The sequence below is a fragment of the Haliotis rubra genome, unplaced genomic scaffold (genome assembly GCF_003918875.1).
Source record: "Haliotis rubra isolate DU_JTF1 unplaced genomic scaffold, ASM391887v1 Scf3, whole genome shotgun sequence".
Classification (NCBI taxonomy): domain Eukaryota; kingdom Metazoa; phylum Mollusca; class Gastropoda; order Lepetellida; family Haliotidae; genus Haliotis; species Haliotis rubra.
Window position 1 is genome coordinate 232499 of NW_025766968.1, and position 19395 is coordinate 251893.

General features: G+C 36.1%; 1 protein-coding gene and 1 long non-coding RNA gene across 2 annotated transcripts in view; one reads left to right on the plus strand and one right to left on the minus strand.

The window, feature by feature from the left end:
- LOC124282390 (sodium channel protein 1 brain-like) overlaps positions 1-19395 on the plus strand; it is a 71867-nt gene that overhangs the window by 20888 nt on the left and 31584 nt on the right. Inside the window, exons 3-7 of the mRNA XM_046718364.1 lie at positions 10762-10976; positions 14193-14321; positions 17263-17375; positions 17848-18057; positions 19015-19075. Coding sequence (XP_046574320.1) covers positions 10762-10976; positions 14193-14321; positions 17263-17375; positions 17848-18057; positions 19015-19075 — 728 coding nt within the window. The remainder of the gene's footprint in view (positions 1-10761; positions 10977-14192; positions 14322-17262; positions 17376-17847; positions 18058-19014; positions 19076-19395) is intronic.
- Positions 1256-19322, minus strand: LOC124282391. The gene is made up of 4 exons (XR_006900143.1): positions 19218-19322; positions 17564-17573; positions 17411-17416; positions 1256-1268 (listed from the first exon to the last, which is right to left on the minus strand). It is a non-coding gene; the product is annotated as an uncharacterized LOC124282391 (long non-coding RNA).

Genomic DNA, 19395 nt, shown 5'->3' on the forward strand with positions numbered 1-19395 from the left:
AGGCTGTTTTCTATTTTTACAGTACAAACATATATTTATTGATTTCTGAGAATGCTTTGTTGTCTTTCCAACTTACATAACAGAATTGAAGTGGCAATTGGTTGGTACAATGTGTTTTGTCAATTATTATCTGAAATGGTAATAGTTACTAAAATGTCGCTAAATTATAGTTGTATATTATTTTTGAGAAGAGCAAGGACAACAAATATGTTTATACTGTCTTGGGATATTTTGGGATAATGTTTCTTTTGGTGCCATACAGGCGTGTCTCCATACCAAAAGATAGAAAAACTGTGGCCTCAGTGATCAAATTAACATGTTCAGCTAATGTGTGTGTGATAGTTGACAGGAAGTAGGATGAAAGTAGTTCAGTGATGTCGTCAAGTTACAGATGCTGGATGTCAGTACAGAAACACAATACTAGCTGTGACATTTACCAGATAATGATGAGTAGTTAGTGTACATTTACCATGACATGAGCATGTTGTCTCTTAATTGATTAGTACATTAATGTTGTTTTGTCACAGTTGATGCAACTATGGTTTGGCATCAAATTACAGTAAATTCAATAGTTTGGAAATGATCTCAAATGATATCATATCAATAAGCATTGTTTAAAGTTGTTAAAAGAGGACATATACACTCAAATTAAAAAAATAACTTTTTCTTGTTTTGCTTAAAACAAAACACGATTTTAGAATAATGTTAATATCATTACTTAAAAATACGCAGTCATTTTTCTCACAAGAAGCTCAAAATAATATTATGCCGTTGTGAGGTCTTCATTTTCTGAACAGGTCAGGCTGGCTTAGATTATGACGACTGTTTTCTGAGCACAACGTTCGTTTTCACATCTAATTCATTTTGCTCAATTTCACCTAGACATTTGGTATTTCTTGATTGGTCGTAAATGTAGGAGGAAGTTAGGGATTCATTTCTCAAAACAGAGTTTGAAATATATGTCAAGTAATACGTTCACTGGCCTTCATGGTTGCATACTTCGCAAAACATTTGATGCAATTCTAGGCTATGCTTTTTTTTTTTAAATTCAATTTTCTAAGTAATATTCTAAATTCAGATTTTAAAAAGTACACTAAGAATGAGGTGAATAGTGATTTAGAAACATGTCGAAATTGGAAAGACTTGTGAAAAAAAGACTTTGTTATTTTAAGTGAATTTCATAGAATTTCAAGTGCATTTGTGTATGTGATGTTTTGAATTTTATTGAACATCAAAGTGAGGATGGAAGAAGTGGTACATATAATATCCTCTGTGGCACACAGAGGGTTAAAACAGTAGGCTACGGAAAGATACATATACATCTTACAAGGAACAAAAATTGTTAGCAGCAAAATTATTTTAATAATTTTGAAAATTCTTATGTTTTTATACCAAATTACTTTATAAAAGGAATGTAACATTTTGAATAAAAAGGGCTATGGAACCTTATGTAGGTACTGAAATTTGAGATTTAATTCATTTTCTGCAGTGTATAAAGTATAGCCCGTCTCACCATCCTTGACGGTCCATTTTTGTAAAGGACTGTCTGTTAAATAAGTAAGGTCGGGGGAAATGTTTTTGGGACTGGTGGTGTTTGTTCAGGACTGGTCACTTTTTTGGACAGCCAATCCTTGGACAGGTCACATTTCAAAACTATTTTATACACTGTTTTCTGTCATTCAGCTGTTCTTCAACAATATACTTCTACACGCACAATAATATTTTTTCAGATGTACCAGCAAAAACAACTTATACTAGTAACTTAAAAGGTAAATAATCTTGTCTAGTGATGTTTTATTGCAAATTTGATGTCTCTACTGACAAAGTCGTCTTCTGTTGTTTGTTCACACGAAGTGATACGACGTTGTTTTCTTACCCCTGGAAAAAAGTTTGACGAAGGCGTAACCCATGGATAAGACGACCCCCTTCTACAGACTGCTTTTTTTGGTCCTCAAAATTCGGCTTATAGACGGTCATATACGGTAGATTAAGAAATTGATCCAACTGACCGAAGGATTGCCATATTGTCCTTCACCTGCTGAAGCAGAATGTCACAAACTCCTCTAGATGTTATATAGTGCTAAGGCTCACATAAAACCTCTTTAAATTATCTAATGTTCAGGTTGCGTAGACCAGATGATCTAATTCTAGTCTCAGAAAAAAACATGTACACATATCTTCAGTTTATATTTTGTTTGGAGTCTTTTGATAAAAAGTGTCTAATTTCCGAGAAAGCCAGGAGACATGTTGAGCACAGCATCATGGCTGAGTTCAGTGCTTGAAGAGGAATACAATTCTGAATCCCATCATCAGCTTGCCTGTGGGAGATTCGCAAGCACCTTTCAGTGATTAACTGCATTAGAGCAATAATTTGTATGCAAAGTAGAAAGTAGGTCAGATATCATGAATTACAGAGGAATTCAGTTTACGTCATCTGTAGGAGTAATGGCAGAAATCAAATGTCCTGGGGCTGTGTAGCTTATCTTGTAGGAATAATTAGGTTATACCGGTGGTCCGAAAGGCCACAGAGATGTAATTGTTAGCTTTTCATCATAATTTAACACTTTTCGTGAGAGAATTTGACCACAGAACATAATTTTTTAGTTATTGAATCATTTAATTTATGTTTTGATGAAAATGAATTTTAGAATACTTATTGTAATTTTTATTGTTAAATTAGGAGATTTGTACTTGTTATTGTACTGACAGCATTAGCATTGACCAAAACGCCATCTGAAGTCATTTGGCTACTGCTCTTTCAGCTATGCTGCTCCTTTTCTCTGGAACTCTATCCCCCATGATATCAGACTGTCACCAACCCTAAACAACTTCAAATCTCATTTAAAGACATTCCTTTTCCGAAAATACTATCACTGCTAGGTTTCTGCGTTCCTACTCGTTTTAAATACCGTGTATATACTCATCATAGCGCTTAGAGCCGACACTTTGTGCCTGGAGTATTTTAACGCTTTATGAATTCACTAATTATTATTATAATTTTAGCTAGAGGTTTCAAATTCATCAAATACATATTAACTCCTTTTGGGGACACAGTGTTAATAATTTTGAAAATTCTTATGTTTTTATACCAAATTACTTTATAAAAGGAATGTAACATTTTGAATAAAAAGGGCTATGGAACCTTATGTAGGTACTGAAATTTGAGATTTAATTCATTTTCTGCAGTGTATAAAGTATAGCCCGTCTCACCATCCTTGACGGTCCATTTTTGTAAAGGACTGTCTGTTAAATAAGTAAGGTCGGGGGAAATGTTTTTGGGACTGGTGGTGTTTGTTCAGGACTGGTCACTTTTTTGGACAGCCAATCCTTGGACAGGTCACATTTCAAAACTATTTTATACACTGTTTTCTGTCATTCAGCTGTTCTTCAACAATATACTTCTACACGCACAATAATATTTTTTTTCAGATGTACCAGCAAAACAACTTATACTAGTAACTTAAAAGGTAAATAATCTTGTCTAGTGATGTTTTATTGCAAATTTGATGTCTCTACTGACAAAGTCGTCTTCTGTTGTTTGTTCACACGAAGTAATCTGACGTTGTTTTCTTACCCCTGGAAAAAGTTTGACGGCTAAGCGTAACCCATGGATAAGACGACCCCTTCTACAGACTGCTTTTTTTTGGTCCTCAAAATTCGGCTTATAGACGGTCATATCACGGTAGATTAAGAAATTGATCCAACTGACCGAAGGGATTGCCATATTGTCCTTCACCTGCTGAAGCAGAATGTCACAAACTCCTCTAGATGTTATATAGTGCTAAGGCTCACATAAAACCTCTTTAAATTATCTAATGTTCAGGTTGCGTAGACCAGATGATCTAATTCTAGTCTCAGAAAAAAACATGTACACATATCTTCAGTTTATATTTTGTTTGGAGTCTTTTGATAAAAAGTGTCTAATTTCCGAGAAAGCCAGGAGACATGTTGAGCACAGCATCATGGCTGAGTTCAGTGCTTGAAGAGGAATACAATTCTGAATCCCATCATCAGCTTGCCTGTGGGAGATTCGCAAGCACCTTTCAGTGATTAACTGCATTAGAGCAATAATTTGTATGCAAAGTAGAAAGTAGGTCAGATATCATGAATTACAGAGGAATTCAGTTTACGTCATCTGTAGGAGTAATGGCAGAAATCAAATGTCCTGGGGCTGTGTAGCTTATCTTGTAGGAATAATTAGGTTATACCGGTGGTCCGAAAGGCCACAGAGATGTAATTGTTAGCTTTTCATCATAATTTAACACTTTTCGTGAGAGAATTTGACCACAGAACATAATTTTTTAGTTATTGAATCATTTAATTTATGTTTTGATGAAAATGAATTTTAGAATACTTATTGTAATTTTTATTGTTAAATTAGGAGATTTGTACTTGTTATTGTACTGACAGCATTAGCATTGACCAAAACGCCATCTGAAGTCATTTGGCTACTGCTCTTTCAGCTATGCTGCTCCTTTTCTCTGGAACTCTATCCCCCATGATATCAGACTGTCACCAACCCTAAACAACTTCAAATCTCATTTAAAGACATTCCTTTTCCGAAAATACTATCACTGCTAGGTTTCTGCGTTCCTACTCGTTTTAAATACCGTGTATATACTCATCATAGCGCTTAGAGCCGACACTTTGTGCCTGGAGTATTTTAACGCTTTATGAATTCACTAATTATTATTATAATTTTAGCTAGAGGTTTCAAATTCATCAAATACATATTAACTCCTTTTGGGGACACAGTGTTTGTCAACAGTGTTATCTGTAGTTTTCCATAGCGCTGTCTCTCTTTGTCAACTCACACATTTGTGAGACAGACATGAAGTCATTCTGGAATGATAGAACATCATCATACTATGGATGACATACGCTCAATCCATGATAACTGATTCCACTTGGTTAGTTGAACAACTGGTTGTTTTGACTTATTGCTTAAACTTACAACATATTTAATGAGGCATCAAGTGTCTAATTTCCGAGAAAGGGTAGCGGTGGGTGAGCTGGCTAAGGCGCCAGGCTAGTGATCCAGCGAGCTTGAGGTGACGGGATCGAGCCCACCTGTGACCGGGTGTAAAAACCCTGGAGTCAACTTTGTGTGCAGACTCTTTCAGTGTTGTCACAACTCTAGTGTACAGTACACAACCCTGTGCACTTAAAAGAACCCACGAATCCGTTGGTATATGACCAGATGGTGGCCACATGAATACGTGCAAACACCTAGTTGCGGGTACAGCAATGTGCAGTAAAACTTGGACAAAGTACTGTGACTATGTGTCCCAGTCCACTCTGCTGTGAATGGGTACCTCGTAAAGATGGGAATGCCACAATAACTCGGTGCACCTAGTGGCTGCAAGAGTTATATGCTCCCCAGGGAGCTGAGATTGACAATACGATGTGCCGTTGAGATTGACATCCAGTGAACGGGGGAAAAACTAAGCGACTTTGAGCAGCTGAGCTGAGCTGGATATCGGCGCTATACAAATGTTAGTATGGAATGTAATCAAGCTGCACTGGTGCAACCTAATATTGCAAAGAGCAACCTCACATTAATACTGACTTGTACCTAGGGCATGTTAATTTCTTGCTGGTCAAAGAACATAGGCTTCAGCTGGAAAAATGGATGGTGAGGAACTGGCTTGGAGCGAAAGGTGTAAAATGTTTTTGTCTTGTGCAACAGGCACGAAGTAACAGTGTGTTTCATTTCCTTACATTGAGCCCTCATACACAATACAAGTCTGAAAGATACTCAGGTTCCAGTGGCATTTAAGAACATTTTCAACCAATCAGTTTAAAGCTAACACTCTCATTCATTTTACAATGGCGAATCCAAGTCAAAAGAATTTCTTTCAAAGATTTACAAATGTTATATTGGGAAAACACAAATAGCATCATAAAGTTTCATTTATCTTTAAGTGTTTAAGAAATCCAAGGCAGAGAATACCATTCAAAGAAATTATGGACCTAAATAAACCTACAGTTTAAACAATAACAATTACACATACCTTATTGTTATAAAACACTCTTGTTTTATATGAAGACACCTGATATTTGATTCTGATTACTTAGAACTAACAACACTGGCATTTTCGTTTGAAGGATTAAAGAAGGCTTATGGTTATTTCAGACTCTAAATGCAGAATTTGAAATCATTAGTTTTTCCTCCTGATAATGAAACTTCGGGTCTGTGACATTTGTAATTTAACTCCAGAACATCTTTGACATTCATTCTCCAAGTGTGGTCAGGAATTACGAGATATTTCCATAGCAACCAGAAAAATCTGAAGCAAAGTGTTATTACAGGAAACGGATAGTGTAATCTTGATTATCTGTATTACTGAACAGAACTGATATATTTTCAGTGTGAATAGTTAGAATCTGTGTTATATGGTACTGTTTGAGTGTTCACAGTTAAAGTTTGTTGGATTTAACTCATTTCCTGTAATGCCTGTAGTTAATGGACTACTGTAAATAGTATCCCCAGACTCTCTATCATAGTACTGATAAATATTCAAGAACTGCACCAAGGCTGTGCCTTCAACCACTTAAATGAGCATTATACATTTTCTGTTACTAATGACAGTTCCGCCTTAAAGATAGTCATCAAGCCATACTAAACGAATTAAAGAGATAAGGATCACATGGTATTAAAGGTGATGTACAGTAAAAATTATGGATTAAATCATCTAAAAAGCTTATTACGATATGACACTTGGTACACACATGCACAATATCGCATATCAAGTCTTCAATGCAACAAAAATCACTTTATTGTCATTTAGATTGATACAATGTCAATACACTGTTGATAATGTGTATTGTCCACTGTGATCTCAGTGTTTTACCAGCCTGGCGTTTGATATGCATGAATACTGGGGTAAGTTCAGTGTTTGCTGCTTTATAAACTGAGAGAAACAAATAAAGGATCACAGGAAAATTCAAGCATTCCTTTAATATGTTCCAATTTTCATCACCAGCTTTGAATAGGGCTGTGGTATTGAAAAGTGGAAAATAATAAAGGAACACTTCAATTTTCCTGTGATCCTTTATTTGTTTCTCTCAGTATATATAACAATGGAATCCCATATGATGTTTTTTGTGTGTAAATATGTACTTTGATTATTTACCATGTTTTTAACAGTTTGGATACAATATGCCTATCATGTTCTGACTAAAGCTGATACAAGTACATCTCATAATGCCCTGGCTATTGTATATACATGTAGCTGATAAATATATGCAACAGTGGTGAACATACATAGACTTGCTCTCGCCTTTCAAGAAACATGCAGGGTCCCTGGCAAGTCTATGTATATTCAGCTTGTTATGAAAATCTTATTGCTGTTAAGTCTTCCACCAAAATGATAAATTGTTCTAATGCTTAACAGAGTACTTACAATGTAAGTTTGTTAAATTGTCTATGAAAACTCTTTGAACATATGATAATATAGCTCACATATTTCACACCGAAAGTACTCTTTGAGCTTTCCAACATATCTTTTTTATTGAACTGGCGGTAGAAACATTCACAACAGTTGGAACTGCTGAGTTTGTGTAATAAGGCATAACATTCCTCAGCCATTTTTTTTATATACTTGAAGGCGATATTCAGATGTACATGATGTGTGATATTTGGAGGAAAATGTATAAAGTACAGTAATTACAGCACCAGCATCTCAGGCAGGCTCATCAGTGTGTTGTGTAACTTGAGAGTCCGTGGGGGGTGGCAGCTGCCCCACTCCAACACTTGCAGCCCCCCCAAGCCAGGCTTACCTTGCAGGAGAAAATAGCATCCATGCTCTCTCACATACAAAATGGATGAAGCTAGGAGACTGGTAAACCACACTTGCAGAGGCAAAGGGTGGCACGAAAAACAAAAGTTAATTACTCACATAAATACATGATGAACACACAGCTCTCCTGTGAAGCAGTGATTTGAAGATTGGGAAGTGTGGGAAACTGGGATGGATGGATGTGTGCAACTTGACAATTCCATGTAAATGTTTTCTTCAGGTGTCGGTGACCTACCTGTAATCACATCCCTGATGGGATTATGATCCACAACAAACAAAATCCACCAAAATGCAAAACAGTTGCGTTAGAGAAACCCAGTAAATGCTACATGCATGATCAAGAGGTGATTCCACTGTGAGTCTTAGAAACAGCAGGATATAGCGGATATTAAATTTCACACCCACCGGGTGGCACCTGACTTATTCATGAAAGACTGTTAGAGGAGACAGCAGTGAAAACACTTCACATAAGGATTAATTGTTTGTGTTATTACTGGGAGGGGGGATGCCCCTTGGTTGTCTGTCAGTGCAAAACTGGAGGGGTTGGTGCCTACCCGAGTTCCATGTCAACTATCCTGCTGATGTACCCGATGCTGTTATTGAAATTAACAAGGCTTCACATGATGATTCCAACTCAGCAGCGGTAATGATTCCACGTCAGCCATTGCTTCTGTAACAAGCCCAGAGATATCTTATTCTTCATGTTCTCTTGGATATTTTGTATTATTTGGGGTTATTTTGAATATATATGTTATGGCAGCATGTGATATGGTTTTGAAGTGCTTAATTTGGTATGATGTATTAGCATTGAGGTGCTCCTGACACAAGGTTCTAGTGTCATAAACAATAATGGTTACATTGTCAGAACAAGTCATTACATACTGTTAGATATTTCAATACATTCAAGAGATGCCAAGGCTCTGACAGCATAATGATAATGTTCTGTACTGGAAGAGTTATGATGAATCATACATTTAAGCCACTAGTTATTAATTAGGAGTATGATGTTCTTATTTTGATGAGGAGGACCAAAATATTGATGTATGTTGCTACTAGAAGAGTAAATTGTTGATAATCATTCAGATTTATTTACCTCTTTAAGTCCCATCATGTCATGTATATCATAAAACAAATCAAGCTGATGAGGAAACTCAGCAGCAGCCTAATGCTGCTTGGTTTTTTTAACCCCTGTTATTTCATTACTGAGGTAATGTTATGCACTGACCTTCTCATCTATTAAACAATTGATACTGTCTTCTGAAGAATTATTGGTGCTGATTAAGCAAGCTCTGTTAGTGATTCATGGAGAATGAATGCACAGTGGAAATACGGTTTTATTTTAGTATCATCAAGAAACTTAAGAGAAGAAGAAGAAAATTTACCTGCAGAAGGAGCTCTAGAAAATTCTTTTCAAATTAACTTCTTTTGAGTTTATCTGATCATACAGGCATCATTATAGTCGGGAGATTTTGTGTTTTTAGAATCTGGAAAATAGAAAACAGCTAAATAGCTAATTATAGTGACCTGTTTCTTTTTAAGATCACTGCTAAAGATATTAAGCTGAGCGAGAGATTTGAGGTTTGGTCCTGTGAGTTTGATATGAACATCCACTAACATATTGTGATGACAATAGTTTTCAGTCAGGGAAGCAATGACTCCATCAGCTGAAGTATTACCTTTGACTGATGACGGCAGCATCATGGTGGGACCTGATATTGTTGGGGAAATCACACCATGAGGGATGGCTCCACAGGCTGTGTGCCATCATTTGGTAGTAATTATTCTTGAGACTAGGTTTCAATTATATATGTTAGAAGGTTAAGAAACCATGAATGAAGAGTTATTATAGGGGTTGGTGTTTTTCAGTAATCACTTTTCAGATCTGCTGACTATTATGATATCTGGATAAAAATTCCAATTCAAAGCTTTTTACATGAATTGTTTCTCTTCCTGACCCAGACAAGTAATATACAACTGTATACTCAACAACCTGTAAATGCACTCAAAACAGGGAGCACCTTTAGAATACAGCACCACAACTTCTCGTGAGGACGATCTCTGCAGTAGGTCACGTGTCATTAAGACAAGCAACCAGTTTGTGAGAACCCGTTGGACGCGAAACCCGCTACCTTCGGATTGTTAGCTTGACAGCTAACCGACTGAGCTACGTCCACACTGTTGCACAATGTGCAAATTTATCGAGTCATTCCTGTGACGTCACGGAAATGAACGGAAAGAGTCGAATAGGTCACAGACAATTACGAAGGTTACGGGTAGACTTGGTGACTCGTGATTTTATTCTACGGACAATTGCCGAATGGATCCGATGCCATTTGGCACACTCGTCCCATTCTGTAATCTACAAATTAACGTGTGGCGTGGAATGAGCCGATATGCCTCAAACTGAAAAGGGTTGTTGACGTCAGGCGTCAGACGTAGATTTCACGGTGCATGCATGAATGATGCTCTTTTATATGAATGAAAAATACTGTTCACAGCTCCACCAACACTCCACACATCGTGTGACACTGTTCCAATATAAATGCAAAAAAAAAATCACAAATAAAAATAGAGATTTTCCAATGTTGTTTTCTTCCATACCTTGCCAACACTGTTTTATTGTGAAATAAACAAAAATTGAAGGGTCAAATTTAATTTTGTCTTTCCTTTCAACTACTGACCCAATATTTTGAGAACAAAATGTCAATAAACCAACCAATAAAAAGAAGATGCAATTTTTATAAGTATTCAGAGCAACAAGAGTTTCAAATATTGTATGCAAATTTAACCTTGATTATGTTTGAGTCTACCACAAGGCCACTCTACCTCTATTCAACCCTTATATAATGCTCCTTTATACAACTGATCATCTGTAGTATACTTGTATGAAAAATTGCTTAATCCTATTAAGCATATAAAATTGTTATCCAATTTTAATTCCATTTTGTTCCTATTTCAGACATTTGTGGTCATTTCCAGACGAGTCACAAAGAAGACTATATACCGGTTTTCAGCAACTCGATCTTTCTACATTTTCTCCCCATGGAGTCCTATACGAAAGATGGCTGTGTTAATCTCCACCAATCAGTTCTTTGACTACTTAGTCATCCTTACCATCATCACAAACTGTGTCTTTCTTGCTTTACCAACCATGACTTTCACAGAAACCTCTGAGTAAGTACAAATCTCCTCTCCCTCTGGGGTATGAGTGAGTTTAACACTTATTTTAGCAATACTCAATCCATAGTGAGTGAGTGAGTTTAGTTTTACGCCGCACTCAGCAATATTCCAGCTATATGGCATTGGTCTGTAACTAATCAGGACAATCCAGTGATCAATGGTAGGAGCATTGATCTACACTGGGATGCAATGACATGTGTCAACCAAGTCAGCGAGTCTGACCACCTGAATCCGTTAGTTGCCCCTTATGACTAGCATGGGTTACTGAAGACCAATTCTTACCTTGATCTTCACGGGTTACTCAATCCATAACACACTCTAGTTAAGCTGTAAAGAGTTCCACACATAGTTCTGGGGAATCCTTATTCAGAGCTGAACACAGGTAAAGAACTGAGGTAATCAGCAAGATAAACCAATGCTTTACCCATATGGCTATCCTTTGGCCCTTATCAAACGTGGTGTTGTTTCAGGTCTCATGACAAAAAATGCAAACCCTATTGCGTTGGAAATTATCTTTTTTTCCTTCTTCTTAACTTTATATCTATATTAAGACATAGTGGCCACCAATGCTTTGTTTCTGGAAGAAGTGTCTCCAGCTCCTTCCCAGTTGTCACTAATTTAACACAGAATTTCTCATGGTCTTATACTTAAAATCAACAATCAGTTAAACTCTTCTGAATATACATATATATATATATAGATGTACATTCAAAATTAGGGCCTCGTCCAAGTGAGTCCTCCTTGTGTTTAATCCAATCAGAAGCCATTAAAGACTTGAGCTCAAAATCATTTTGTTCTTTGCTCCAAGTGGATCTGGTAGGATTTGAGGCAACATGGATGTGTCACATATTTCTGATTTGGAACTTTTTTTCAATCATGAAAGAACAATGCAGTTTGAGTGGATGTCTATTTTTAGTTTCATGCCATTCAAATAATGGTATGGTCGCAAATGGTATACATGACAGAATGAAATATATTACACTTTATAATTGACAATGTTCCTAGCTATCTTCAGAACAGTCTTAAATGCAGGTCAAGTAGATATCAAGTGTCATCTTGCCAGTCTTTATACCTTGATGAAATGGATTGTTGCTCATGCGCTAAGTCTCTAGTTTGTAAAGTGTAGTGGTGGTCTGATTAATTGAACTAATCAGAGATTGGTCGCAGTGACAAAACGACCAAGCAATCGATCATGTTTTCTCATAATCGAACACAAACAGTTCTGCAAAACTTGTTTGCATTAACAATATTTTTCACAAGATTGGTTTGGACTGTTACATTGTATAAGCACTATAACCTCGTTCAAAGTCATGACTGAATTCATCTTAAAGACTCCAAGAAATTTATGTTCCTAACATACTAGTCATCCTTTGAGGATGTGAAATTTGCAAATGCATTTTGTGCAATTTGCAAAAAAATCAAAGAACTACATGTATTTTCTTTATTTTTTATGCATTAACAAAACTGGCCAGGAAAATTTCATAAATGACACTAACCAATTATTTTTGATGATTGATCGATTGTATTGAACCAATCATCAATTATGAGATTTTAACCAATTCCCAACACTAATAAGCACAATTCTTTACAGGCAGCTATGGGGAATATTGATTGAATAAAACAACATTATTTCATTAATATTGGGATGTGTAATTTTGTTCAGTGTTTATTGAAAGAACTTGCATTTTCTTGTTGTGTGTAGGTTTGAGGGATAATTATCTCTTTATGTTTTGCAGTATTGTAATAAGGTAATTGGGTGTAAAAGAATGTATCAACTCTAATATGTTACACTTCAGCAGCAGGAATTTTATTGTTAGTTGACATTTGGTTCAGGGATAATGAGTAAATCATAATTGCAGTGGTATCTAATCATATTCTGACTAACTGCTTACAGTTAAAGAGACCAGAGGATAGAGCAACTATGCCATAGTAAAACCACAATGAATGACAACCATTTAATTAGCATAGTTTCTTTCACAGGTACAAACTGTATGTTTTAATGAAATACTAAGTATGTTTTTTTAACAGGGGACGAGTGACATCTTATGTATGTCTGGAAATGTTTGGGAGCAAATGAAAGATAAAATCAGTATTCCCCCCCAAAGTTACCATCACCAGTGCGTGTATTTTGGTGCATTGTGCTTATTATAGACGTAAGGGCTATTTTGATCTTGGCAGGAGCAAATGTAACTGCAGTTGCCTTTCATTATCAGGTTGATGGCACAGGATCAAGACATTTGTTCACTTGTTTCAATCTGAAATATGGCCTCTAAATACCTTTTTTTGGAGTCTGAAGCTGGTATTTCTGCAAAATAATTCCCCAAGGGGACCACTGTAAAAGAGATGTTCCCTCCACTGTGAGATGGACTGTATGGTCTGACGCATGTAGCAGGAATTCTTTATGTATTGTAGGTGAAACAGAAATTGTATTGCTGATAGGTACTTTTTGTGTTGAAACAAGAGACATACAAGTATATATTCTCAAGCAAAGGTTCCACCAGTCCCAACTCACACCAGTTCCAAATATCAAGAAAAAGTCAGTCATTACGTAAATGAGGGCAACACTGTATAGAAAGACAGTTCATTGTTCTAGAGGTTCTCGACTTTTTCTAAACATGATCAGATATAACATGTTATATTTGGGATTACACTTTCTTAGTAAAGATCAGATATAGTGTAACTGGTTATTTAAACAGTACAGTGTTAAATTAGTCCTGATAAACATCCAGGATGAACGTGTCATGAAGATTTGACAAACAAATTCTATTGTTATCAAAACATTAATAGGCTGGAAACAATATCCAAAACACTGCAAACTTAAGGTCCAAACCAGAATTATTACGCTCATGTCAAATACATTACCCTTGAATAACCATTTCATTGATTGTGCATTTTTTGCCACCATCAAACTGGGGTATGTATTTTCTTTTGCTCTGCATTTATTTAAAATTTCCCACAAATATTTTGGACTAACAGGATTTCAGGGTACTTGTTTAGGTAAAGTTAGATATTTGAGTTCATTGTGTACCTTTTGTTAGGTTTCTATCATGTGGTCTTCACAGTTACAAGATTTAGATTGTGAACAAACAACCATTAGCCCTCGCACTGGAATGGTTTTTGAGACATTTGTATCGGTTTTAATGATATATCTTTAATTATATTTACCTTATCAGATTTGTATATTGATCATGTGGTTTTCTTTTGTTGCAGATATGTGTTCTTAGGAATATACACATTAGAGATGTTTATCAAGTTAATAGCAAGAGGATTTTTTATCAACAAATACACCTATTTAAGGGATCCGTGGAACTGGCTGGATTTTATTGTCATAGTCATAGCGTAAGTATGTTTTATTCAGATGTTGAACACAAGCTCTGCATTTCCGCTATTTGGGCAGGTTGTCAAGACCAGTGAGAAATATGCTGAAAATGTGTATTTGAGTTATTTCATTTCTCCACTCATACTCCCATTTTGTGTGGGGGAAAACATTTGTCTATCTTCTGTTAAATCACGATGGTTATCTTGCCATAGAATTCCTTGTTTCTGCACAATGTCCTAGCATGCATTTTAATATACTGGGAACAAGAGGTTCCATAAAGAGATTTATTTTCTGCTTATGGTGTCAAACAACGCTGTTTAAGTCTGTAATGTTCATATTTTGTTTAGTTTTCATGTGTGAACATAGCTTATCAAACTGTTATGGATAGATAAGAATGAAAAATATCTTGTTGGTATAATTGATCATTAGTTGTTGTTTTGAGTACTGTGTTTTATCCACCATACACCAGACAATTCACGTCAAACTGGCAGGAACCCAATATATGTGATTAATAGTTTGTTTGTGTCTGTCATTGACTAATACCTGGATAATTGTTCTGTTCACACCTCTGGCAGTTTTTACAATTTTGGAATGATCATTATTTTGTGCATCAAGCATAAGAAACACATACAACAGAAAATCAATAGGATCAAGGATAATGATTATGTACTTAATTGATTGTTGCAGGCAACTTTTCTAAATTGCCACTGAATTGAATCCTTGACATTGTTGTATTGAAGTGAGGCATTAGTATCTCTTTAATGATGCACAATAGGAGGACAACTTGACCTGATTACTGGCTTTTTCTTTTGAGTTGTGTGGTATTGTATAGAGAAAAATCTTTAGGTTTAATGTCAAGTGTTCAGGTTATGAGGATGTGTGTGATTCAACGCTGATGAAGGTCTGATGGTAGTAATTTAGATTTCTGACAGTCCAGGCAATCTCTACCATTTCACCCTTGACTCAGTGTTGATGTAGAGAATCTCACCCAAGTATCTTAACATCAAATATATCAACATAAGCTGATGATGGTGTGAAAGCTCTGAAGTTTGCCGATGAATTTTTCTACTTTAGTCAATAAGTCTTGATATTTCCTATCAAGAGAAACAAATAAGAAAATATATTTATGTTAAACATAGCATACAACAAGCATTCATTTGAGAATGCATTGACATTTGAGACCTGTTAATTCTGCTGAATCTCTTGCAGTTGAGATATATTCTATATTGATAAAATATGTATGAGAATTTACAATGTTAATATTGTATGATATGAATTTGCAAACTGATTATGCCAAGTTAAATGACTTTTTGGGGGTAAAATGGCAAAGTTGTCAAGAGTATACGCTACTGAGAAATATTCCCATACTAAAGATGTGTTGGCTTTCTGTTATGACATGATGGTGGAAAGTGTAATGTTACTATGCTGTGATGCTACAGTTATGGTACATCCAGTACTCAGTCACCTTATCACCAATCAAGGAGATCCATATTGGACGGTTATGCAGTGGCACTGATTGAATTAGATGTACGTCAATATATTTGTCAGTAAAAGGTAATCTAAAATATAATCACTCGGATACAAACATTTAAATTTCAAGCTAATGCTTATTCCTGTTAACCAGTAGTTGATAAAAAAAACCAATATCTCCTCAGAGACTCTTACCCACGCAATATCTACTATGGCTACATTAGAAGCCATTTTGGATAATAAATGTTGAAGCAGGCAATAAATGGACATTTGATTTACCATTTTTATCTACGATTAGACACTAAAATCTTCAAAACTAGAAACTAGACCAGATGCTTGATGGCCATTTAGAAGTTGGAAGGTAACATAACAATGTATGGTATGATTTACAACTTCTTTATTACATGTATTTACAACACAGCGTTTCTGGGCAAGAAGTGTGGTAAATAATAAAGAAGCTGCAAATCCATACCATACATTGTTATTTGGAAACTGGAATATTGTAATTACTGGACATAGTTGCATCCCTTACCCATACAAGAATCCACTGTACATTCATGGGTTACAATACCAGATTCATTCTGATTGTTCTTGCCACCATAGTACCATGCTCATGCTTTTCATTTATGGCTGTCTGTTCACATTAACCCTGTTTTTCACTCACTGGCTGAGCTGAATATGAACTGTTGTAAGTGTATCATGACAATGAAATGATTTCACATTGTGTTACAATGCTATGTAATGACATTTTGACAGTTCAGGAAAATTGTGGGTGTGATTTCAAGATAGTAACTGGTCATTCAGCCTGTTAGAGGATGGTGTACACTTTCATTTGAAATTGTTCCTTGTTCTCATAGTCACATCTTCCATTTTATTTCAGTATTGCTGAAATAGTTTCCACAGTATTGTTTGAGAACATCAGGTGTAAATGTTGAGCTGTTTACATAATTTCCATTTCAAACAATACTTTACACATGGTGTATGGCAATGAACCAGTGTTCACGAATAGCGTCTGACCCTCCGACAAATCCGGCAGATTCGCCAAAGGTCTGATAGAAGTCTACAACCCACCAGCCCCAGTGTCTGACTGTATATTTCACAATGACTTTGACTGGAGTTGTTATATGTGACATGTGACACTTGTTTGCTGTTTATAAATCTTATGTTTGTTAATAATTTCAATGCCAATTATAAGAAATGTTAAATCTGAGATGTGTGTTTAATTTTATTCTTTGGGTCCTGTAAATTTTCAATGGGTCAGACAGACATCTGAAGCTTACAGGACCCAATGTCCTGTTACTTTGAAACATCATTCGTGAACACTACAATGAACATCCACCAGGATACTGTCAGAGAATAGACGCTTACTTCACTGTAAAAATCACCAACTTTTCTACCCCTAATCCTATCTTTAAAGTCAGCCTTTTCAGTTGAGATAAGACTAACAAATTTTGTGATGGTAGTGCAATCACCGATGATATTTGTTCCCAGGTATGTCACAACTATCATCCAAGCTGCAGCTCCAGGCTTTTCAGTTGGCAATCTCACAAGTCTGCGGACATTCAGGGTATTCCGAGCATTAAAAACAGTGTCCATTATACCAGGTAGGCCTCTTGATGCTTCCCATTAGAGTTCATACTTCCACCTTGGTCTGAGATACAATTGATGATAGTGCTAGCAATAGTCATCTTTCATAATATCCTTGTATTTTTGATAAATATCTTGGACATGTTTGCCAGTATAGCTTCATTTTGAAAGTCACCACATCCATCACTCATATTACTATCTACACACTAAATTTCCTTCACATCATGTCATTCCATCCGTTAAAAACAAAGCTATGGCATCGAATGAGTCTAGGATGTTTATCATGATAAATTGAAAATGAAATTCACTTGATAACAGTAATAAACAGATGTAAGTGTTTGGTTTAAAATGTACATCATGGAATAAACGTTTGACTTAACTTTGTCTGCATTGTGTTGATTATATAAATCTTTTGGGATGTAACAGAATCTAAACTCTGGTTGTATGAAAGTGTAATCAAATGTTAATTCTGTGGTGCCATTCTTTCAGGTCTGAAGACTATAGTTGGTGCCCTGCTTCGAGCTTTCAAGATGCTGATTGAAGTGATAATGTTGACAGTGTTTTGTTTGATGGTGTTCGCTCTGTTTGCTCTGCAAGTGTACATGGGAGGACTCAGACAAAAGTGTGTCCTGAACTTTAACCTCACACAGTCCGATTCTATATATGTTACCCACTACACTGAACATATACGGAACTCAAGTAAGTAACTCTTAAACTCGTTCTAAAATGCTCATCAACACACTCATTCTCACATTCTAATAGGATACTTTAGAGTTCTGCATTCTGACTGGTCTGTCAGTGTTATGTAATCTACATAATTTGATAATATACTGGATGACCAGAGCAGAATATAGGAAAATATTTGTTAAATACACTTCTGTTTCAAAGACAAGTGGGCAAGTTTACAAAACTTTGTGCCTGCAGATGTGCCAGTATCTGTTAATCTTAGGTTCAAGAACCAAATTCAATGGGATTATGATCGTTTGTTTTGTCAAAAATATAAAAGTCTATGTCTTGCATCGCTTTGGGATTTTGTCGAAAGGTGACATGTGATATAACCAACATACTCTCAAAAGTGGCATTTTTTCCAGCTTTAAGGCTTAATCATATCATTTACTGACTTTTGTTTTCATTTATGGAGGTAAAACGTAAATACTGATGTGCATATCGAGTGAATAACTTATGCAAAGTGTGCACAACCATTTTATATTTATTAATCTATAAATCAGTAACTTCACAAAATGAATAGTAATCTGAACCACACAACAAAATGTGGACAACAACCCAAACAAGCAACACTCATCAACCGGTATTTAACAGGATAGCTGCTCAGGGCTAATGGGGCGGTGGGGTAGCCTTGTGGTTAAAGCGTTGGCTCATCACGCCAAAGACCCGGGTTCGATTCCCCACATGGGTACAATGTGTGAAGCCCATTTCTGGTGTCCCCTGCCGTGATATTGCTGGAATATTGCTAAAAGCGGCGTAAAACCACACTCACTCACTCACTCACTCAGGGCTAATGTTTTGGTTTTAATTTTTGCTCTGCCAGTCTATGTTTCCCTTAACTAATCAAATTCCTCTGAATCACTTTCAATTTATTTATTCGTGAAAAACATGATCATATCAAGTATAACAGGCTGTTCTATGACATTGAAGGCAACTGGCTGGCTGACGGTGATGGAGGGTATATGCTGTGTGGAAACATCACAGGATCAGGGTAAGTGTAGTTGATTTCTATTTTATCTTAGTCGTCATATGAGCGAAATATTCTCAAGCACGACGTTAAACCCAATTTCACCTCACCTCACCTATTTTATCTTAAAGGCACTATATCACACCACACTTCACTAGAAATAGACATATTTAGATTACAACATTAAATTAAAAAGTTTGACTGACTTAATGCAACGTTGCAGTAAATCGACTCTCATGCCCTCTACCGGCCAAACATTATTTCAAGGGAACCCCATTGAATTATGACCCTTGAAGCGCTCTTTACTGAATATCCTACGCACAACTTGTGATTGAAACCTGTTC